Raw genomic sequence first — 24287 nt, 5'->3', positions numbered from 1 at the left:
GGCAAACCATTTCCTAATGTGCCTTGCCAGAGCTCTGGTAGGGCCAACAGCTCCTGTTTAGATCCCAAAAGACAGAACTTCAGGAAAAACAAAGCCACCAAACAGAAAAAAGCAAAGCCATGAAATGGACAAACTCAGGCATTGTTTGTGCCAGCTGCTGGGTGCTGAAGGTCTAACTACCTAGAGCTGGAGCAGGAGTCCATGATCAAGAAAGGTTCAATCACAGTGAGAAACAAAAATGGAAATACAGACAAAATGGAAGCTCTAAGATCATGTTTAGTGAAGGCTGTTGACATCCAGAGTCCTCTGAAGATACCAAGTAGGAATGGCAGGACTAGACCAAATGGGGAAGTCCTGAGAAAATTCCAGGACCAGATGTTAATGAACAAACATATCTGTGTGGAAGCAGCCTGTCAGAAGAAAACTGGGTAAATTTTATGCAAGATTGTGAGTTTCAGCCAGAGCAGGGCTGTGCTTCACATTGCTAGACCATTAAGTTGGAGACCTCAAGACAGATTTATGGTGCCATCAAACCAAAGTCTTAGTTTTACTAACTACTCTGTCTTTTTAATGGTACTTAAGGGCTTTACTGCAGTTGGGCATTTTATTGTGTTTAGACATGGTTTTAACAACTGAGTTAGCTCTCATGATGCTGCCAATTGCAGTCTGTGTGGAGAAATAGAAGTCTTTTTTCAGCACTGTAACCTAGTAGACAAGGTTATATTTTGGTCTTGCAGAGTTTAAGAATGACTAGAGGCCATTATGTTGAGCACAGCTTCTCCCTGTATTTGCTGACATCCAGTTCATATGGTGTCAACTAATTTCATTTGTTAAGAATTTTATTTAAACAAGCTAAAAATTTTTGAAAGGAGCAAACCTTTAGAGGTTTTATCCAGCCTTGAATGACTCCCATGGAGAGCAGTGAGTTGGGAGGAGGAGACAAGGAGAAAAAGGAAAATGCAGACAGATCCAACCTAAAATCAAAACTGTTGCTTCATGCTGAGAAAAACGACCAACTGTTCTCTTCTAACCTTTCTTTTAAAATAGTTTAACTTGTTTGAAAAGTAATAATGCGGCTTGCTTGACTTTTAAAGCACAAGATCATTTCAATTTTAAAGGGCAAAAACAAAATCTAAAATTCATGAAAGGGAGAGAGAAAACTTAGCTGCTGTCCCACAGCTTCCATGTTAACACAGGAGTGATATGCCCCGCAGGAGACTGACTCAACTTTTTTATGAGCCATCAATGATTTATTATAAATCCCGATGTTTTTCCCCAAGAAAAAAGTATCTTTCATTAGGTGTCAGGAGATGACATAAGGGACTGATCTGCTGTGCTGTTCTCCCTCTTATCCCATTCTCTCTTCCCAAAATACAGTTATTATTATGTAGTATCAGGCATCGAAGTAAGTTCTGGAAGCTAAAAAGTCCAAGGGATACTATTTGTCATCCTAGCATAATACAAGGGTTTGCTAAAATCGTGTGGGAGGAAGCATACCTTAGCTACTTTAAATAGGGCAGAAACATCCTAAATTTATCCTAAAAAAATGATAGCGTAAGGTTACTATTTATTATTAGTCACAGCTGATTATTTCAGAGATAGCTTTGGCTTTATTCAGTGGTAAATCTGCTGTCACCAGCTATGCACCGTGGCCACCCTTCTTGCCAGTAGTCAGCTTTGGGCAGTGGATCAACTGAATGCCTTAAATTCTCTGTTGAACCTTGGCATTATTATGGAAGAAGTCTGCAGCCAATTCATGGGTCCCTGGTATAGCTCCAGCAGCTTAACAGATGGATCACTAGCAAGTCTCTTCTCAATTTCTCTGTTAAATATTCATGGAGCCAGCATGCACATAGGCCCAAGCATGCCCCTGGAGGTGCCAGCAAGGGTCTCTGATCTGGGGAAGATGTCAAATTGGCTAGTGGAAGTCTGAGGGCAGAAATATTTTCCACAAGGATCCATCCTTCAGTGCAGAACATGGAGTGACAGCCATATGTGCAACTGTGCTGGTGAATATGTCTGCAGTGCATGCTTATACAATCTATTAATAGGCCGGTGGCATACCGAATGTTAATGTGGGGAAACAGGGAGTGAAAGACAATAAGGAAATGCCTTGGATTAAGTTGAGTAATGAACCAAAGTAAAAGTCTTCCTGTTAGCTTGCTGTGAAGTTGAAGAAAAAAAATTAAGCTGCTTTCCCCACCCTGCCCTTAGAATATACCACTCTTATTTTCAGAATGTGCTACTGAAAACATTGCTAAATGCAAGTTCATACAGCCCTGTGGATTGCTTAGTGTTTTTAGATCCCAGTCAGGGCTAGAATGATGTTTTCTTTTGATATTATTTCTTTAATACCATCATTGAAACAACAGCCAAATATACCTCTGGAGTATCAGGGTCCATATATGAGTATTGGGCTACCTTTTTGGGCAGTACTGCATATCAGCATCGAGAACCTTTTTTTTTTAACCTGAAATAGCTATGAAGACTTAGGAGTGCTCTTTTAAAGTCTGCCTGTGGTGAAAAGGAGGTTGCAGTTTTCTTACTTTGACAAATTTCTCTGTTTCCAATGCTATACTAGAAATAGAATTTATCATTATGTCTCATTAAAAATGTTGCAGAGAAGTAATTTGTGGTTGTTACAATGGACTGTACTGCATAGAGTATGAAGAATAAAAAAAAAAAAAAAATCCTGGGAAAGAACATACTTATTCCCTCTTTAAAGATTTGCACCCAGTCCTTTGAAATTACACAGTGCTGACAAGCTACTATGTAACCAGTATTCCTAAGATAATCAATTTGTATAAAGGTGAAATATTTCAAGTGAACTCAATGTAAGCCTTTTTATAACATGATATTACAGAAGATATGTAATATGCACATGTTGTAATGAAGAAACAAACATTTTTGTGTTTGCCAGTGACATGATAGTCATAAGTACAATAAGCATTAAAATTAAGATGGGATACCTGGAAAAGGCCGTATTGCAGACTCCTGTTTCCTTTTACTCAATAGTATAAGGCTTTTAATGCTTCTTAACTTAGGCTAGAAGTCTTTCCTCCTTAGCCAGAAATTCAGATAGCTGCATAAGCTGTTTGCTCCCAAACTGGTTCTAAGCATGATTTCATACAGTTACATTATTAGCTACATTAACAGAAGAAAACTAATGTTCTAGTACTGTCTTATATTTCCCAAATGATGCAACAGAGTATGTGTTTCCAAAGAGCATAGTCTGTGCAAAAACCATGAGGTATTTTAACTGGTACTCAGATATACACTTAAGATATTTGTCCCAACCTGAATGGTGTAGCATGACACTTCTGTAAGGTGATGTAGTAAACTACACAGTGCAGCTAATATACCATTAAACGTTGCGTCCTACACAGTCTGGTGGTTCTTGTAGCCCAGGAAGATCTTTTCTCTATGATAAATAGAGGTATTTCTGAAAAGATGCTATACAATTTGCATCAAGAAGTAGTCTTTCAGTCAGCTCAAGACTAACACAAACCAAATATTTTTGAAAGCAAGCGTAAAGTATGCAGACTGAATTTCATCTACAAAAGGGACTATAAAAGTATCACCCAAAGGTGTCTGTATAATACCAGGAGATGAAATTGGACACTTGTAAATGAACATGCTTGAAAAAGTAAAGGCCCATTTGCTTTAAAGCCAAGAATATTCCTGCTGTGTTTGCAATCAGCTGGATGGGGGAAGGGGAAATAGGAAAGTATGTTTTGTTCTTTTTCCTTCAATAAAAGTTTGTTCCTTGTGACGGATTGTTCAGACCTTCCCTGAAGTTCTTTGGTAGAGAGAAATAGTGAACAAAACCTGATTTAAAGTATCACCAGAGAACTGGCATTTATGTTTAAGCTAAGACTGGATATATGATTTCAAAGCTTCTGAGCAGTTGTGATTGATTTCTTTTGCTGCATTGTATAACTATTTGGCATATTTGACCCACTGCTTGTTCAAGATGGACTGCTTTTATTGCTGATTGTATGTGTGACCATGATCACTTCACTTAATTCTTTGTATTTCACTATGTCTATTAGAAAAAAATGAGTAATAGTTCTTGCCTAAGTGTTGATTCATTCAAGTGTTGAATCATAAAAGCATGGATTAGTGACTAATTACTAATTAGCTGTATCAACATCTTCAGTCAGAATATCCCCTCTAAGAGTACAAGGAACATATTAATCAAGAACAGAGTGTCACATGCTTTTGGGCAGTAATTTAGAAATTATTCTGTTCCTTGTATACTAGCAATTGAAAACCTGCTTTTCAAAAATGTCGGGCACCTCATTTTAAACTTTTTAGAGTATAATTTTGTTTAGCTCTTGAAATCTCATAGCTTAAACCACTTATAACACAAATGAAGTGAATAGGATAGGTCATTTCCTAGTGAAAATTAATCCAGTAAGTGAAAATTTCTTTTTGTTCCAGAATATATCCTTGCTCACTTGGGTTTTGAATTCATCATCTATTTCTTTTTCTTTACTTAAGTAAGATATCTTTAGCAATAGCTATCAACAGCCTTCTGCCAGTACTGGAAAATTTCAGTTAAAGCTAAGAAGGAAACAATTCTCATGTTCTAGTAAAATGTTAAAAAATTTGAAACATGTCAGTTAGCTAATCATGAAGTGTTTAATTATTGATCACTTTTACAAATAAAAATCAAGCATTCCAAACTAAGAAGTAGATTGTAACTGAAGAGTTATTTTCTTTTTGTGGATATTGAAAAAAAAATATTTGACATCTTCAGAATACTTTCAACATTTTTTCCACATAAAAAGTTTACAAAACCTGACCCATTCCTGGGAACAACTTTGGCTTTAGCCAATCAGTTTTTAGTAGGGAAGCAAGTTATGGAAAAACTCTCAATCAATTTTTAGTGTCAGTAGTATTTTATTAGTATTTATTTCACAGTTGTTCTGTTAGATAAGCGAGAAGTGAACTTTACGAACATGTGAGTGTTAATTATAGTATATTAAGATAAGCAACTGAAAGTTCTCATTTCCACTTTGACTGATACCAAAATAACCTGTCTTATGATATTTTGACATACCTCTTTAAAACCCTCTGCTAAATCAGGAAGATAAGAAATAAATTTGTGAAAAGAGAGAGCAGAAGAAAATAATTTTTTTAAAGATCTGAGAAGCTTTGAATTAGTTTATTATTCTTGTCAATGGTTATGGTTAGTTCTTCAGTAGAGTGGAATTGGTTCAATCACATTATGTCATACTTCATGACTATTGGCTTGGTACTACCATAGTACTTTTTGGTCTATCTACAATAGATCATACAACATATGCACACACATGCAGCTGTGTCAGACAGAAAGGGGAGAGGGGAAATAATGCAATAGTAAGAAACTAATATGCTTACACATTGCATCAAAATAGGCTGTTATAATTTGTTCTTCCTGGTGCAAGCAGAGCCACATATATCATAGGGAACCTTATGGATATTGGGAAATCGTGCGGTAAGTGTGTGCTGCAGTGTGTCCTGTTGGGTCCTGTTCCTCTTGTCATCCAGGCATGTGGCCAGGGCCATACCATGTTAGGCTCTTAAGGCCACCATACTCTGGTTTCATTCTCCAGGATAGCAGTGATACAGTGGAGAAGCAGAATACAGCATAATTAGGTCTCATTCCAGCAGGGATCAAGATATGACTGGAGACCTCACTTGGACTTGTGTATCTGACAAGCATTCCCAGGTCCCTGACCTTTAGATGACAATATTCATAAAAGGACTATCTAGATCCTTAATGAAACTCTTAAATTACTTTTAAGGGAACCACTTAAAATTTGGGTCAAGAGGCAACACATATGTCCAAGCACAAAAGGAGTGCTATAGGATTTCTTTTCTGCATTCATTTACGCCTTGTGAAATTGTTTTCTGCACTGCTGTGATATAGTTCCTTCCATTATTCTCTCAAAGGAATCATAGTCTCATATTTTTTCCCCTTTGGTGTGTTTGGCTTCCTGCTTTAATCTAATTCTCACAGCTCAGGGGAATCATCAGACCTGGCTGAGATTTGTATCTTTTCAGAGAGCTCATCAATAGTTTACATAATGCTGTGGCAGGGCCAGGGTTCACACAGCTGGAGAGGTATTCGGCAAGAGTCCTGAGTTAAGCAGAAAAAGCCTTCTTGAGAATCTCAACTTTGTTTAAAGAGTTTTATTTTCCTTCTGAAGAAGCCAAAACAACACAAAAGCGGTGTGTGCAGGTTTGCTGGCAGCTGGTGTGCTGTGACTGATGATGCTTGTGTTAATTATGCTCTCACTATTACCATGTGATCCACCCATCTGCTTTTTGAAGCCAGCTGTTTTCCTTTATCTTCCTGTTGAACTACCAGTTATTGAGGGCAGTGACCATCTTTATGTGATAAGCAAGGAGAGAAGCAAGTGCGGTGAAATTCTGATATGGGGGTAGCACTGTCATGACTCAAATAATCAAACTAAAAAGCTAGTAAAACACAGGTTTAGCCACATCATCTTTTCCAGCTTGTATGTCTTTAAATATTAATTAGGACTGGACCAAGAATGTGATGAAAAGATGAAACTGTTGAGTTTAGCCTTTCCTGGAATTCAGAAAATGTCTAATAATGCAAGTTTTAATAAAAAATGTTTGCCGTGCAATTAATACAAATGTGTTTTACCCAATTTACTTATCGCTTTCTAATTTGCAACTGATTGCTTAAGTCGTGCAATATTCTTGCTGCCCTTTATTGGATAAGCCATACCTTTTAACTTAGAAAAGCCATACCTTTTAGCCTTTTGTTCATATGAGAACACTGGCATTCATGTGGAGTGCAACCAGTTGCCGGGCAGTCATGCACATGCAAAAAAAAAAAAAAAAAAAGTAATATTCCTGTAAAATAATACAAAAGGCATATGATCATAGTTAAAACAAACAACTATTCAGAACTAAAAAAAAGTTTATGAACTGTTGCTTCACCGTGTTTGTCCAGTTCTTGTCCAAACAGCCAAATATATATATATAAACAGCCCAAACACAACAGCATAAACAAAGCTGTTCTTATGATTCCAGAATTCCTGTTCTGGCCTTTAACCAGCAAATATGATCTTGTTCTCTCCCTCAGAAGAACGCCCTCCCCCTCTGTCCTGCCTTTAATGGTCCCATGTGTTATTTTCTTGATCTCATAAAATATTTTCCTTTAGCAAGCAAAAAATCACAAACAAACAAACAAAAAAATCCATTAACAAGATTTCTCAAAGATCTTACTTGTGTATAAAGGAAAGACTATACAATATTTAGAATTATCTTAATGTTGCCTTGTGGAAATTTTAGTAATATTATTATTGTTCAGATTGTCTTTAGCTTTCCTCATTTCACTGATCTTCATGAACTACATTGCAAAGCCTACTTTTCCTTTAAATATCTTTTGATCAAATGGGTTAAAATGGAGTAGAATTTGAAGAAGAATAATGTTACATATTGGAGACTGGGAATTTCTGCAGGATAGACTTGTTCACATCGCACAAACATTTAGGTCTTTCCTCTTATCATATGTGGAAAGAACTAAGTAAAACTAGGCTGAACATATAAGATGTGTTGATATAATGGCATGTCAAAACCAGAAATTTGCTATTACCAAGTTTTTCATGTAATTGAGAAGTATCAGAGAAACTTGAGGTTTTCCATGTTTTTCTTGAAATTTCATGGCAATATTCACAAATCTGACTCAAATGCTGTAGTTCTTAGTTGAGTCAGTGCTTTCTAGTTTCTGTGAAGTAGTCTTGGCTAGCAAGACAGCTTTTGTAATTGGAAAGACCTTGAGTGCACACTTTTAATCAGAATTTTGGAAATACAGAACTTTTAAAATAGAATAAAAGTCTAAACAATACAATGTAAACTTTCAGAATTTTTGTAAATGCATGAAAAATATCTGTCAGTCTGATATTGCTCTATAATGATATAAACTGCCTGAGCTACAATTTATTTTCCAGCATAAGGAGAATCTTACATCACTGACATACTGTAGCCTGGATTTAAAACTGAGAAGGAAAAAGTATTCGAGGCTATGAATGAAATCACTCTCAAGGGGAAACTGGAGTCCCTCATTTGAAGATCTGGCTCCTGTTGCTGTAGCTTACTGCATTTGAGTGGATATTGGAGGGATTTATGAAGAGTGAGTGATTCTTCTTATTAGAAGTGGGTTACACATAATTTCAGCATGGCAGATGAGATAAAGGTGAAGATTCTTCCTGTCATCCTAGTCCTAATGCAACTAGCAGGAGCTCTGGTACTTCCTTGGAGCCCAGATTTTAATCTTAAGCATTACTCTGAATTTTTCCAAATCTCGATTTTTCCTAAGTCTGAACAAGGGGAAGAGAGATTTTTCTTGTGGTTTTATTGTTTGTATATTTTCTTGAAAGATCTACCCTCTTGTTTGCAAGAAAAGTCACTAACTGACATGTCAAATTTTCTTGAAGAAATAATCCAATTCTTAGAAGAGATTCCATCAGCTACTGTCTGTCTTCAATTTCACAGTCACATATAAACATTATTCTATATTAATTCTTCCTGGATACAAATTTTACTTTGAAAAGACTGGTAACTGGACTGCTCTGTGTGCTTCTAACATGTAAATCAAAATGGACCCTTTAAATGTATATCAAAGCAATTAGCCTTCTTATCATGTGCTTGGGAGCATGCAAGGTGAAGTAGCACTCTGGTGACATCATTCTCAGGGCACCCTACAAGAATAATGAAATCACATAGAGAGGTGTGCCCTGAGGCATACTCTGTTGCCATAATTAGGTTGAAGGCTCCCTTGGAAATGATGCCTTATTGCAAGAGCATTTGCAGGAACTAATTGTGGTATGTTTTTGCATCAGTATTGGCGTACTGCATCATTTATGGTCTGAAAATAGCTGTAATTGTGTGCATGATTGAGTCATTTCCTGAATTTAGTATCCTAAGCAGAGTACGAATTAAATGACTAACACACTCTTGACTTTGTCATCTTTTTTATCTCTGGCTGGATTCTTAAAAAGATCTCTCTGTGCTTTTGCATTTTTAGAGCCAAATTAGATTTGGTGTAAGTTAGCGCTGCTGAGACTGACAGTTTAGCAATAATCATTGTTCCCAGACAGAGCGCACGCAGGTGCTGTGAGATCTTCCTACCCTCTTGCAGCTCTGCCAGTGCGCTTCTGATCAGCACCACCTTGCTGTGCCAGGGACTGCAGGTTTGTCCTGAACAGTAGGCACAGTGAATTTTTGAAACGGAGAAATGGTCAGCAGGGCATGAGGTTGAGGTCGTCACTCCTGTTTCATTTGCAGCTCAAGTTGGAAACAAATGCACTGTCCTCAGGTACTTCTACTCTTGCATTATGTCAGTCTGCATCTCAGGAGGCCCCATTTCCTCTGAATTTTGCCTGTGGTCCTCTCCTACTTGTAGGGGCACTTTTTCTTAGTTGTGAGACTGCACTCTTGTCTTTTTAACTGGCAGATCCTCCAGAGAGGATGAAATGACAGTTGTTTGCAGTCTCGTGAAAGCAAAATAAACAACTGGCACTGGTTTTTAAAATAGTGCTAAAGATCTAGAATCCTGCTGCCACTCAGAGGGTGCAGCATATTAATTATGAATCATCAATATTTTTGGTGCCATCATTATCACACACACAAAAAAAAAAGCAACCTACAGTACTTGCATTCATATCAAACCATTTTATTTCATTTATTTGGACTGCTTTTCTATCCTGTACCAGTTAATCGCTAGCCCTATTTCAACTCAGAATCTGAATGTTATTTACCATCTGTCTCCAAGGGACGCACTTGCCAAGTCCCTTAATTTGCTATAATTGGCAGGTTTTCAGTGTACATAATTTATATTAAAAAAAAAAAAGAAGCCACAATCCTGAAAAAAAAGAAGATTAATTAAACCATTTCTTCTGGGCCCCTAGAAGTGTTCCAAAAGGATGGCTTTAAGGCCGCAAGGTCTGCTCTGTGTATGTGCTGTCACAGCTGATCACATTAAATATGTATGTTGGGTTTGTCCCTTGTGCCTCTGTGCTGGTCAGAAGGATGTCACTGGCACCTGGGTAACATCACACATAAACAGTGAATTAAACATCTTGCATTTGCATTTGTGCCTTTTGTTCACACACTAGAAACTCCTAGGCTGCAGTATAATTTATGGATACCTCCATGTAGGCAATTCTGTAGCTGATATGATAGGAAACGCTGTGGAAAAAAAAAAACCAAAATCCCAAGCAGATGTACAGAATACTAAATAGAGCTGCTGAAAGACCACAAATGGATTGAAAGACATCGCACATGTGGTTTGTAAACATGATTTATACCTTTCTTTCTCTTAGCTTCCTGCTCCTGACAGCACCTGGTTAATGAGCGCATGGTGCAGTGATGTAATGCCCTGTGTAGGCAGCTGTCAATCTGGGGGATGTCAGCAGTTCTCCCAAGTTACCCGTGTGAGGATGCAGCTGACTACAACGTCTCTTCTGCTGCAGTTCTCCCACTGTCCTTTCAAGACAGTGACAGAGGAAAGGTTGATAGAGAAAGGGATGGGGATGATTCATCATGTTTGGCTTGGAAAAGGAGAGGAGAGGAGAGGAGAGGAGAGGAGAGGAGAGGAGAGGAGAGGAGAGGAGAGGAGAGGAGAGGAGAGGAGAGGAGAGGAGAGGAGAGGAGAGGAGAGGAGAGGAAAGGAAAGGAAAGGAAAGGAAAGGAAAGGAAAGGAAAGGAAAGGAAAGGAAAGGAAAGGAAAGGAAAGGAAAGGAAAGGAAAGGAAAGGAAAGGAAAGGAAAGGAAAGGAAAGGAAAGGAAAGGAAAGGAAAGGAAAGGAAAGGAAAGGAAAGGAAAGGAAAGGAAAGGAAAGGAAAGGAAAGGAAAGGAAAGGAAAGGAAAGGAAAGGAAAGGAAAGGAAAGGAAAGGAAAGGAAAGGAAAGGAAAGGAAAGGAAAGGAAAGGAAAGGAAAGGAAAGGAAAGGAAAGGAAAGGAAAGGAAAGGAAAGGAAAGGAAAGGAAAGGAAAGGAAAGGAAAGGAAAGGAAAGGAAAGGAAAGGAAAGGAAAGGAAAGGAAAGGAAAGGAAAGGAAAGGAAAGGAAAGGAAAGGAAAGGAAAGGAAAGGAAAGGAAAGGAAAGGAAAGGAAAGGAAAGGAAAGGAAAGGAAAGGAAAGGAAAGGAAAGGAAAGGAAAGGAAAGGAAAGGAAAGGAAAGGAAAGGAAAGGAAAGGAAAGGAAAGGAAAGGAAAGGAAAGGAAAGGAACAGACAAACATGGATATTGCCTTGCTCCTTTTACCAGATCTATGATGATATCCAAGTGATATGTGAGACCTTCACCAGCCTCAAAAGTTACTGATATGTGACCATGCAACCTTCTTGTGTGTCAGTCACTGTGTATTTATTTATATAAGCCATCCAAGAAAAGCATGAATTAACTAAATTGTGTGAAAACATAGCTGGATAGGTCTGTTCCTATCCGTGTTCCATTACAATTTGGCATGTACCATTTCAGACTCAAATGAGAGATGCTTTTTTCCTGTGTTACTCATTTTCTAGTGGCTCAAACTGCCCCTTTTTCAAACTGAAGTACCCATATTTGCTAAAACTAATTTTCCTAAGGTACAATGAAAAAGTAGGTGAAGCTGGGAGGAACTTTTAGTTCTCTTTTGACTTTGTGAAATTTAGTCGTCTTTTCTTCAGGGAAAACATATTTTCCAATGTAATGAGATGGTTACTTCTTATAGTATTTCAAATGGAAAAACTTAGGCTTTGTAACTGGACATAACCTGTACTGATAATAGTGTTTTAGAAAGTCATTCTGAAGGAAGGAGGGATGAGTCAGTGGTTGTAGTGTTCACTAGATTAGCTAGTGTCAGTTCTTTGAAATCCACTTTTTAGATTACACAAAAACACATTCTAGGTTTCCTTCCCCAGTAAAAGTCTGGAAAATTCCCTTCCAGAGCTAGTTTCTGTGGAAATGAACTCTTTTCCAGTACAACAGAAAAGTACTCAGATGAATACAGCAGTGTATCTAAATTCCTAGGTGCATTAGATCAGAGAGACACAGCAATACTGTGAAATGCAGAAAACTTGAACAAATTTACATCCTAAACTGCTTGCTTCAGAACTGGGAGAATGAAACCTGCTGAGATTGGCAAAAAAATTAAGACAGATATCACACTGTGGGACAGCAGAGATCTTGGGAAAGCAGCAAGAACAGAGGGGATCATCAGTTCTCCAGACCTATGTCAAGGTCTGCTGTGAGACTCAACCTTGTAAGACTTTTGTAACGTCATGGAGTTTTATCCCTTCCCTTACTTGAAAGGCTTCACTAAACACAATCTTTTCCTTGTCATGTTAAGGTCTGGGAAGTAACATGGGCTGTGACTGATGATTTTCCTGTTCTGCTGGAAGTGGGACTAGTTACTCAAGTGCTCTAGGATATTCTAAACTGTACCACTGTTCTTCTGCAACTGAAACACACTAACTCAGAGCCAAGCTCATTAATAATTGACCTACATCAGGGATGTCATGCTTTTTCCAAAGGATATTTTATGCATGTATCGGGGTGTATATTGCCTGCTCAATTCCCAAGGTAACATTGAAAACTTAGCAGTGCCTTCAAGCATCTATACAAGATTTGGGCTAAATGGGTACATTACATATACAAGGGAGGGGACATATTCCCTTTTGCCTGTTTGTGGACTAATTACACCAGGAGTTAATGAATATCCTTATACAATATTGAAGTCACAAAGAAGCATGGTCCAAAAAGAGAGCTAAGCTTTGCAAAATGGGCATGGGAAACCAAAAATGATCATCTAGGCTTTTTTCTAGATATTCTATGCAATCCTCTGTATTATAGATTATGTTTTAAGGCAAAGTACTTAAAATACTGATGCCATGATGGTCTGATTCTTTTTTCGTTTTCATACCTGTTCCTTTCAGTGATTTAAGTTCTTGCAAATGCATTGAAAGCTCCTTTGTCATTGCAGGCCATCTTGCAAGGACATCAGAACAAGCTCCAGCTTTCCTGTGATTTTTGGTAAGTAAAATGCATAGAATTTGGCCTGCTCTAGGCAATTGCTCAGGGTGTCTGAATCATTGACTGCCCAGTGGATTCTGACAGCTATGAGAGAGGAAGAGGACTACAGTTATTTTGCCCCAACTGTTACAAGCATGAATGAGACAGATGGTTATCTTACATAAACCTTGCACCTTAGGAGAAACTGTCCCATACATTGCATGGCAGTTCTAGATCCAGTTTTCTTCTTGACTGATGACAAAGTCCATATCACAAATCTATCATGAGACTGAGAACAACTGAGGCTAGGACATTTCAGGGAATTTCATTCCAAGTTCCAGCACCTCTCTGTATCTATCTACCTGTCTATCTGTCTACCTACCTACCTAATCTCCCCAAGCTCTTGTTGTCACTTTTAAACAAGCACCTAACTTCTCATTAAAAGAATTTTTATCTAGCCTTTCTTACAAGCCTGGAAGTGTAAACCAACCCTAGACAGTGAATCAAAAGAACATGAAATATATTTTGTTCAAGTTGCATGCTTTTGCAGTCAAATGTCGGATTTTGCATGGATTTAACAAATGATTTGGAGCTTTCTGGAATTAGCAGGACACTAATCTTAACAAATTATTTTCCAAAGCACAGAGATTAAGTTTGATAATTTGGATAATTTGGTTTTTAGCCATACCCAAAAGACACAGATACAATACAGCAAATCATATTGATCTTTTGAAGGCAGGACCATCCTCAACTTTCCTCTGCCTTGCCTTGTGAAAAACAGGCACTTTAGAGTGGAACATGTTTGAGAAAGACCTTTTCATGCTGTTTTCTTCATTTTTTATTTTTTTTTTTTCAATTTTTTAATATTTCATCCAAATCAGCCACATTCTGGAAGAACACTTGGATTTTCATAACACATCTTTCATCAAAATGCCTAGGGGAAAAAAAAAAATCAGTCAGAGATAACCAGTAATGGAAGGAAAGATACAGAATTATTTACAGACTGCCTGTGTGGAGGCTACAGACTTCAGATAAAACCTCTTTCCTTTCATACCTAGAGTGTGTCAAGCCAAATTAAAATGTCTTTAGTTCCTCAAATTAAAAAAAATTAAATGGGGAAAAGAAGAGAAGGAGGGAAAGTAAGGGTAACAAGCACATTCCTACATTTCTACATAGAATGCTCATCATGCTATTTATCAGGAGGACTTTTTATGCATAAACTTATTGTGGTACCCGGGTCTAACCTAAATATCAATGGTAGCCCTCTGGAACAAGATCTTCTGAAAACCTGGCTTGTTGAGATCTTTAAAACTCTGATCTTTACTGAATTTCTCTAAGGGAAGCTGAGTCGTCTGGGAAATCTGGCCTTTGATGCAGGCATGGTGACATTTGTACACGAGTCAATCTACAGGTAAAATTTCAGTGCTTGGTGTTTTCAGAGCAGTGGCTCTCCTCTCACCCTGGAAGATTTGTCCTTTGCACTATAGTGCTTTTATTTTCTTATTTGATTCATGCAGCTCTCAGTGGCTATTCCAAAGAATGGCTGCAAGGTCATGGGAGTCTTTGCTGATTCAGGAAAGACACGTTTCATTGCAAAAGGCTGCTTTTATTTTGTTTTTGTTTTCCAGCATGTACGCATGGAATGCTGTTGTGGTTGTTTCAATGTTTACAAGATATTTCCTTCAGTGATAGTTTCATTTCTGCCAAAAGAAAAGTTAAAAAAATCCATTAATGAGCTGACAGTGCTTTTAATACTGCTTCAAAAGGAGAGGGAATGCTCGTGTGCCAAACAAATGTTTGGAACAGTCTCAGACAGCAACATTTGTTCTGCAGGGGAATGATCCACAATAGGACACTTCAGCTGCTGAACATCTAAAAGTACTCAGATAATGCAGTGCTCAGATGGTCAGCCTGTTTCCAAGATAAGTAGCATTTCTGTTAATGTGGCAAAAGACTATGCTCTACTTAATGTAAACAGAGGGAAAATCTCCCAGCTCAAGGTTTAGGAGTCCCTGCAGGAAAAAGTTACAGAGCTTTAGGCAGAAGTGTGAATGTGGGAGTAGTACATGTCTTGGCTCATCAAGAAGGGGGATGCTCTTGACAGCATAGAGGCACATTCTTGACGTTTGTCAAACTTTCTGACACACTTTTATCCATTTTGAGACAGTGACAAAAATGTTGCAAGCATTTTTGTAAAATGTTAGTCTCATTTTTCTGACCAGAATTCTATAAGAAAATGACTGCAAAAATTGAAAAGTAGGATTTCTTGCTTTCACAGGCACTATGCTGTCTGAAATCATCCCCAAAAGAATGAGTATGAGCTAGGAAATCACAAATATACCTCGCTAGAAAGCTTCTATATCATTTATGCTCTTTTATTCTTAATTGTTACTCTCTTTTTCAAGAAAGTTCCACCAAACATGGAAATTTGCATTGCATTTTGAAGATTATTCAAGGGCACAGTTGTTCTTTTCTGGTTTTCACAAGCTTGGGCTAGCAGTCAGGCAATGTAGTTCTTCCGTTTGAAGATGCGAACACTTGAAGTTGCTGGCTGCATCGTTTTTGTTCATGCATCTCAGTGAAGGTTTACCTTTTAGATAACTTGACTTTCTCTTGCAGGAGGTCTTAGCAATGCGAACTACTAACTTGGAATTAACTTGATATTCCCAACAAGTACAGGTAGCCACTTACTCTTAGAGCATGATTGTGAGGGAATTATTCTACAGACTGCAGCGAAGCTGCTTGTACAGTTCCACCTGAGAGAGGCATCAGAATACGGCCCTGTGTACTCAGGACAGCTTTGCTATTCCATCAGAACAAAAAATGTGAATGTTCTTACTGTGTTAAATTGTGTTCCATTTATGCCACAGATCATCCTTTGGACCCAGATCTCAGCTAGTGTTAATTGATGTAGCTCTGAATTTAAACTTTGGAAGCTCTCACTGCCTGAGAATCTGTCCTGTAGACGGCTTTTGGAATAAGCTTATATTCGGCTTGATCTATTCACAACTGCAATTTATGCTTCAACTGAAGGTAAATGGTGGCTATTTGGTAATTAATATCCTGTTCTCATGCCAAGTCAACTTAAGATGTGCTGACTTAATTTATCACTAACCAACAGTTACTATCTAACCGTAATTATAAGAAAAAGCACATCATTTTTACCTTTGAGCAATCATGTGGGCAGACTATCCCTTAAAGTTTGTCTCTAATTTTCTATAAAGCTAGAACTTCCTTCTCCGGGGAGATCTTTGCAAATCCTTTGCAAAAAGAAGAATTACAGGCAAGTGGAGGCTGCAGTTTTGAAGGTGGTTTATGAAGTTGAAGCTAAGGAGGGACACTTTCAGAAGGATCAAAGGCAGCAGCAAGATAATTTTTGTTAGGCAAAAAGATCAATTGCTAGTTATGACGTTATCACAGTGCAGGGGTGTGCGCATGTGTGTGTTGTGTGTGTAAGGGGTAGTGGTGGGTCAATTGTTGTCAAGTGAGGTGCAGATGGGACATTCATAAATATAACAAGGTTTAAGTCCCAGGGACCCTTCAGGGAAAAGGCTCTGGGTGCACTCAGTGCCATCATCAGCTTTGCCTCCTTTGGAAAAGACAAGGAGTTGGGCTGCTTTGAATCTCCTGTGGAGTCCCCCTCTGAGCGCTGGTTGCACTGGCATGATTCACCACTGCATTGAAAGAAACTTTTCTGCCACCCGCCTTCAGTAATTCCTCTAGGAGGATGCAGTGGGGACCCTATTGTGCAGCACTGCATTTTGAGAGTCATTAAGATGAAAATTCATGTCTGCTCAGATGTACTGTGTTTTGGGGATAAAAATATTCTGCATGTTCTCTTTTCAAATAACAGGAGAGCTCCTCCAAGAAAACAGAAGCTGCTTGCTTCGGCTCAGAAAGGGAGTAAAAGGGGTGAGATTGCCTGCAGTTGGGTCCATGCCTGTCTATTTCCAAAGGCAGGGAAATTATCATTTTTTCAAATTCCCTCAGGCAGCAGTAGCCAAGCCAAGTTGGCTCTAGCCAGCTCTTGTTTGTAAAATGTAATTCTGTGGTAATGAGCTGGTGACAACTTGAAGAAAAGAGTCTAAACATCCTGAAAACAATTCCAAACATGACTAAATATGAGAAGGAAACTTCTAATAACTGCCTCATGGGAATCAAGAGCCCTACGTACAAATGCAAACATAATTTATTTTCTAGACAAGAATATATATATTATGATCCTTTTCCTTTCTTTTCCTCCCTGAATATATATGTAGGCAAGTGTATATCTCTATACCTATTATCTGTCTCTCCAAATGACCTATATGTCATGCAGGAGCTAGCAGTGTTGTCATTGTTGGAAAAAGCAAAAATTGAAGTCTTAGCCAACACCTGATGTGACCACAGGAAATGTGAAGGGATTAAAGCTGTGTGTGTGATCATGTATCTGCCTGGAGATTTTTATGCTACATTGTTTTGATTTCACATTGGTTTATGCTACATTGTTTTTGATTTTGATTTTATGAGATTTGCACTAGGCAACAATGCAGAAAAAATAACCAAATAATATAGAAGAATGTTGCATTATTTGTTTTAAAAAAATCACAAAATAATCAATATTTTGTATACCAAGTGGAACCAAGCCAGTTTGTTCTCTGAGAGAATCCACTGTATTCCAAAGCAACTTAAAATCCTCCTGTTCTGTTGTTTTTCCCTTACTCTTTTGTGGCCTGCCCACCTAAGCTGGTGTAAATTTCTTGTGTTCCTGATATGTTAAAATAAAATATCTAAGAGGCAAGGAATTTTATTTCAGTCCAAAACACTGTGAAGAGCTGCAGCAGTAATGCTGAGGACACCATAGTCTAAAGATATAATTTCTTAGGATGTGAACACCGTTTTCTGGACCTCAGAATCACAGCATTCTCCACGCAGCCCTGTTCCATGTCCCAAACTTCTAGACCACTTGCAGTGAGTATAATTTCTGTCAAAACCCCTTCTATTTTTTACCTCCTGAGCAGTGAAAACCGATTTACAGGAACAAAAAAAACTGGCTAGAGAAAATTCAGACCAGTGCTAAACTTAAGAGACAGTTTGCCAGGGAACCACTGTTGTCTGTGTGCTAGTGGAGCTGTGCTTGCATTAGCCGTTTTGGTTCAAAGCAGGTCAGGCTGTAAGACAGCTTGTCAGGGGTTGAATCCTAAGTGTTACCTGTTCGTGGAGAAGTAGGACACTAACACTTAAATCCTGTTATTCCAGTGGTAATCACAAGCGAGTGTGTTTATAGTGGAAACCTGAGACTCATCTGAGGCATCCAAATAGCATGTTATTAATGATGACATTTTAAGGAAGTTCTTGCATAAAAGAATTACTGAGAGAGCATGTGATGACTCATTAAACAGAAATTCAGGCTTCATTCTGCTTTGTACACCTTGTCTAGTGCCCATGTTTAATACTTAGGAGTTCTTCCAGAGTAATGGGAATGGTGGGGAGGGCATATTTCGGAGTACACTGGCAATCTATTTCTTCTAGCACAAGCCATTTTTTTCTCTGTGAGAATTATGCTAGATGAATCTGATAACCATTCAGTAACACCAACCTGGATTTCTAGCATGGTAATTACTTTTGTGGTGGTTTGCAGCAGAAAATAATACAATGCAGTGTGTGGCTATTCTGTGTCTTTAATATCCACAGTATCTTCTCACCAAATATAGTCTTGAAAGCTTTTTATGGAGTCTGAGAGAGCAGAAATATATCTGGATGTTCTCAAACTTAGAAAAACAAAAGCAACAAACAAACTTTGGGAAAAATGAAGACTCAATTGTAAGATCCTTTGTAGCAGAGACTGAGTTGACCTTTATGGCCACTGCAATATTAAAAGGAATAATAATTCCAAGCGTTTAATGATCTGGCATCCCAGTCCTATCATCTTCTCCATGGTAGCCAACAGTAAACTCATTAAGAGCCTCTCCTCAACATTCTGAAATTACCACTTAATACCAAGAGTGATATTATTTTTTACAGCACTGTGTTACAAATCTGTTTAACTTCCAAATACCTATGCCTACTCTATTTGTAAGCACATGCATTAAGGGGAGCTTTACCAGGCTGCATGAATGTGTTTTGCTTTGTTTTATTGCAGCAAGGGAGCACATTCTTTGCAAGATTGATATAAGAAATTTTCACTCTCATGGTCCGACTGGAGAGATGAAGTATCAATGCTTCCTGCTGATAAATGTGTGCGTTCAGCATAGCTGCACTCCAAAATGTGCTGATTGGGTTTATAGTTTAAAATCCAGTATAACACTAGGTGTTTTTCCTCACATTACTTCCTCTTATTTAGGAGATATAAAGCCTTTCACACTAGTTGGTTAAGTAAGACTCACAGATTCGGTATTAATGCACGCCATGCAGTCAAGTTGGGGGAGCTGCTTGGGGATAGCCAGTGAGTCAGCAGCAGGGCTGAAAACACTCAAGGAGTCCTTGGAGGTAATCGCTCTTATCCATTTGACCACCAAACTGCAGTAAGTGCTTGCTTAAGTGCTTGGCTGTTGTTGAACCTTGAACTTTCAAGAACATCAGGGTAGCAGATAAATGCTGAGTAGTCCGAGAGCAGATACCCATTTTTCAGCAGAGGGGAATTAGCAGCCAAACGGTTAATGGTATCTGCTGGAAGACCGGCAGCAGTTGAATGGTCGCTGCCTCAGCCCTGGGGCCTTTCTCTGAGGGATTTCAGAAGAACAAGGCCAGGACTCTTTGATGGAAGCCAAAAGGTTCAAACACAGAAGTTTCTTTTGCCAACGTGGCAAAAAAATAACTGTATATTCATTTACATTGTTTGGGGAACTTTTATTCAGTCATGATTCCAACCCTCTTGATCATGCTGCTAAGTGTTCAGGGCTAACAATTGGAGAGCCGGTGGTGGCCGCTGTGGCTGGGTAGTGCCCTGCTGCTGCCAGACAAGAGAAAGGATCCTGCAAGCCCCTGTGGACAGCCTCGGCTTTGTACTGCTGACAGAGATACTTCCTTTATAAAAATCCTTTTTTTTCCCTCTCCTTCATTCTTTGAAATAAGATTTGCTCAAAGTCCCTCCCAAGCGGTCTGTCTTATGTTGAGAGGGCACTGGGTGAATGTAAGTGAACTGAAGCCCTTGAGTTTGGGAAGGCATAGGCACATGATGTTAATAGCACTACTTGCTGCGCATTAAATTAATCACGTATGTATGTCTTTTGCAGAGCCAAGACTATGATGAACTGTCAGCCAGTATAAAGCAGAAAAAGGGCAGATTTTACAGCTGCTGTGGATGCCTGATATCAGCTTCTCTGGAAACATTCAAGGGTATTTTTGGTTCAAGATTAAGAAGTCACCAGATAAATTATTAACCAACTGAATCCTACTTATTTTATGTATATGAGCAAACTGCACTATTGAAACAATATTCTGCACTCAGGGCTGTCAGTGGATATTCACACATTGTTCTTAATGTGTTGTTTCTTTCCTAAAGCAAAATTAGTTTAGATGTTTTAAACATGAACCTGATTTTACATCTTCTTTTGCAGCCTTTTTTGCTCAATATTGACAAGATGCGAATTTTCTTTCTACCGTGAAGCTGCAGGCCTGGATTCTCACTCTTTACCTATGCTATTGTACAAAGTGTGTCATTATACCGGTCTAAAAAAATGTTAATAAAGGAGTTTTAATGGGGTTTGAGCATGCACAGACTGCTTGCAACAGACTAAATGCTGCCACTGAGTTGTCTCATGCAACTTTTTTGGGAATCTGGCTCAGATTACCTGAAGAGTTGCTAATTTTAAATTTGATTAGTTTAAAAAGAAAGAAATGCAAACACAGAGAAGACAATGCCTTAAAGTAGAGAAGAATGCCAGGTTATTTGTATTTAAGAAAAACTTCTGTCCCCTCATCTCTACCTCCAGCTGGATCTCTGTGCAGAAAATTGGCAAATGGTTTAAAGGTTGTTGAAATCTTTGCTAAGACTGCCCCCCACCCCAGCTCCTGAATGCCTTTTGATAATGCTCTGCAGCTCCCTAAATATGGCTGTGACAAAAAGTAAGGAAGCAAAAGAATTCTCCTGAATGCTCCTGAATGACCTACTGTGCTGCACAAGGGAAGGACGAGCTGATTTTATCATGAGATGCTTTCCTTGCTCTTATCTTAGAAGGTGTAATGTCTCTTTTTTCCACCTACATATTGTTATGGTGATCCCTGGTTTCCTCCCCCCTCCTCTGCCCTTCCCTCCCCCTCCCCAATGGCAGTAAAGCCAAAGGGAGAAGGAACCTTTAAGAAGTGGTTTAATTATTAACTAATTTTGATCTTGGGAAGGAGGGCAACCAAAGTATTTCCTGTTTCCTATAATTAAGGACTCAAGACTCAGTTCTGACACACACACACATGCATTGTTTATTTTTAATGTACTCTCCATGGAATATAATCTGCTGCTTTATTTCTATATCTTAGGCCAAATTCATAATTGGTGTAAACAGCTGCTACTCAACTGACAATTCCTAAAATGGGGGCAGAGGAAAAATGAGTTATAAGGTTTCATCTGCTTACATCAGGAATGCATTTGTCCTGTTTGTTCTTCCCCTTCACCTCCTAGTGATCTTGGGAAGAAGACCAGTGGAGGCAGGGGGGTCTCTGAACTATATTGAAGCAGAACAATTTGGTCTTGCAAACCCAAAAGAACTGGGAAATCTGTATATCCATGGGGCAGATCATGGACACTTGGCTACAGATACTAAAGATGAACAATCCCATACATCCTGCTGGTAAAATTTCCCCCCAGTCTGGAAGAGCTGGAGCTTGCATAAGGAATCTAAATCTGCAAATATTGGGGTGGAAAATGAGACACTATAATTTGGAATGACCTAAATGCAGTGGAAGATTCACATGCAAGTTGCTGAACGTACCATTGGAGCTCAATAAACAACAAACAGCCAGATGCGTGCGGTTTTTGGTGTATTTTACATGATGTCTGTGTCTTCCTGTGTGTCCAGATACCACGTTCCCCCTAGAAGTGAAGGCAGGATTGGCTGAACCATTTTCTGAACTGTTCCTCATTTTTGATCCACACTTGAATGTGTTGCTATTGAGAGCTGTCACATCATTACACACAGAACGCCAACGCCTTCTGTCACAGTTAGGCTGCCATTAATGCAGGTTTAGTACCGGAAAGAGTAAAGTGATACAGTTTTGGAAGTGGGTGCTGATGACTAGCAGTCGGAGGAGGACACGAGTGTGACTGTAAGCTCTCCTCCTACCAGCTTTTTTATAGGTGGTATCTCCACTTTTCTTCTTCTAGGGCACTGAGGTTATAAAAAATAGTAACAAATAGTAGTAAATATTCTTCCCAGACACCCTTTCTCAAACAAGAGGCCTGAGAAGTGATAATATAGAATATCCACGTCTAACTTTCCCATTGCTCATGTTTTATATTTAATTTTATTTGACACTAAAGTATTTGTTTGCCCACTGTGTTGCCTCCAAATGAACGTGTTTCTGAGGTTTATTCCCAAGAGAAGTCAGATTTGCTCAGCAGCACAAATCTGTTTGCAGTGCATAAATATTGTTCCACTTTAGCAGCTCTTTTGCAATGATACTTGTGACTTTGACTGTCACCTGCCCATATTTGAGCAATTTCTCCTTACAGTATGTATATTAATTTTTTGCAGTTGAAGTAATTTTTTCTTCTTTACCCCCAAAACACTGAAGTTACTCATCAGCAAAACTTAGGCTGCCCTGCCCCATTTAAATTCACAGCAGAGCAATACAGATTTCGTAACAAACAGGAAAAGAAGTTTGAAAGCTGCAAAACCAAAGTGGAGCTCAGTAACTGTGACTCAGCAGCACTAAATCCTGGTGCAAATTTAAACCCCACCTTTTTGGTTGCAGCACAGATAAATGAAGTGAATGAATTAGTGCCAGCTTGAGACTTTTTAGTTAATAAAATAAAGACAGAGTAATTAGGAAACTTTGGCTATATAGCTAGCAATTTCTCCACTGGATTTGGGGAGATCTAGTTCTGGGTTTCTGTTTGGATTTGATAAGCAATGTGACAGCCAAGGACATGACTTTATTGACATGCTGCTGCCCTGGGACACAGACATGGTGATGGGGACTTTCAGGGATGCCTCCAGCAGCTGCATTACTTTAGCAGCACAATCCTCAGTGGTACTTGAAATGGAGAAATTTTCAAGAGTACAATGCTAGACAAAGAGATTTACCATCCAGCCATACCCTCAAATCAAAGGAATTGGCTACGTGGACCATTCCAGAAGTGAGGAGAAAGGACCACATTGCTTCAGCCTTCTGCTCACTGAATGCTGAAAGATGAACTTCACAGAGTTTATCTTGCTCTATTGTAAAAGAAGAGTTTCATCAGTTTCGATCTGTGGACGCTTTCCCAAACCAAGAGTATTCACGACTAGCTTGTTCTTCATAGAATCTCTTTGTAGGCCATTTAGCCTGTGGGTTTGTGGTGATCACAGGTTGGAAACTACTGTTTTGGCAAATATATAGCTGATTCCTTCCCCTATCTGCCTACCTTCTCAAGAGTCTGAAAGGCATGAAGTACGTTTTAAGAACATTCAAGGATGCTGAGAGGACCTATACTGTGAAAACTGTCACTATTCTTCATATTTTGGGGTGATTTTTGTTGTTAATAGAAATTCTGACCATTTGAAAACTGGTTTAGAAGAGTCAGAAATCCAAATCAACAGAGGTCTCTTCTTTCCAGTATTGATTTACTCTCAGAGGGTCATTCCAGAACACATTCATTACAGACACAATCCACAAATTCACAACAACACATCAATCACTGGGCTGTTTATATTGGGGGACACAATTGAAACTGGACAATATAACTCAATAAACTTACTAGTAATTTTATTTATTCATTTAAGCTATAGTCTGCTCTGATTCTGCAAGTAGAACTGCTGAAAGCTGCTCTTATTTTTCTCCTGTTTCATGCTTGATCTATTTGAACTTTTGAGTGGTCTTGTTTCACATAAAATTATTTTATTACTGTTACCCAAAAAAACCCCCAAAACCCAGAAAATTATTGTGGTGAAGTAGGAATAAAATGCAATCTTGGATCAAAATGGACACCAGTGAGATTGACAGTGCTGTTAATTTTTTAAAATCGAAAGCGTATGTGTTTACCCACAAATGTATCCTTTCTCCGGGGACCAGCACTTATGTCTCCTCCTCTTTTGGGTGTTGATATAAAAATACAGTTAGAAAGAAAAGGCCCAAGAAGATGACCTCATTATATTTAG

General features: G+C 38.7%; 1 protein-coding gene across 1 annotated transcript in view; it reads left to right on the top strand.

The window, feature by feature from the left end:
• The window catches only part of LOC148053327 (uncharacterized), a 29319-nt gene extending 8674 nt beyond the window's left edge, over window positions 1-20645 (top strand). The window contains exons 2-6 of the mRNA XM_087775661.1: window positions 12986-13035; window positions 14353-14425; window positions 15885-16047; window positions 17879-17964; window positions 20229-20645. Of these exons, the coding sequence (XP_087631787.1) occupies window positions 14394-14425; window positions 15885-16047; window positions 17879-17964; window positions 20229-20262 (315 nt within the window). The 5' untranslated portion in view covers window positions 12986-13035; window positions 14353-14393 and the 3' untranslated portion in view covers window positions 20263-20645. The remainder of the gene's footprint in view (window positions 1-12985; window positions 13036-14352; window positions 14426-15884; window positions 16048-17878; window positions 17965-20228) is intronic.
• The last annotated feature ends 3642 nt before the right edge of the window (window positions 20646-24287 follow it).

Source organism: Nipponia nippon, unplaced genomic scaffold, assembly GCF_047370975.1.
Source record: "Nipponia nippon isolate SJK-2023a ecotype South Korea unplaced genomic scaffold, ASM4737097v1 scaffold_4, whole genome shotgun sequence".
Taxonomy (NCBI): Eukaryota; Metazoa; Chordata; class Aves; order Pelecaniformes; family Threskiornithidae; genus Nipponia; species Nipponia nippon.
This window is presented reverse-complemented; position numbering and strand designations above follow the sequence as displayed.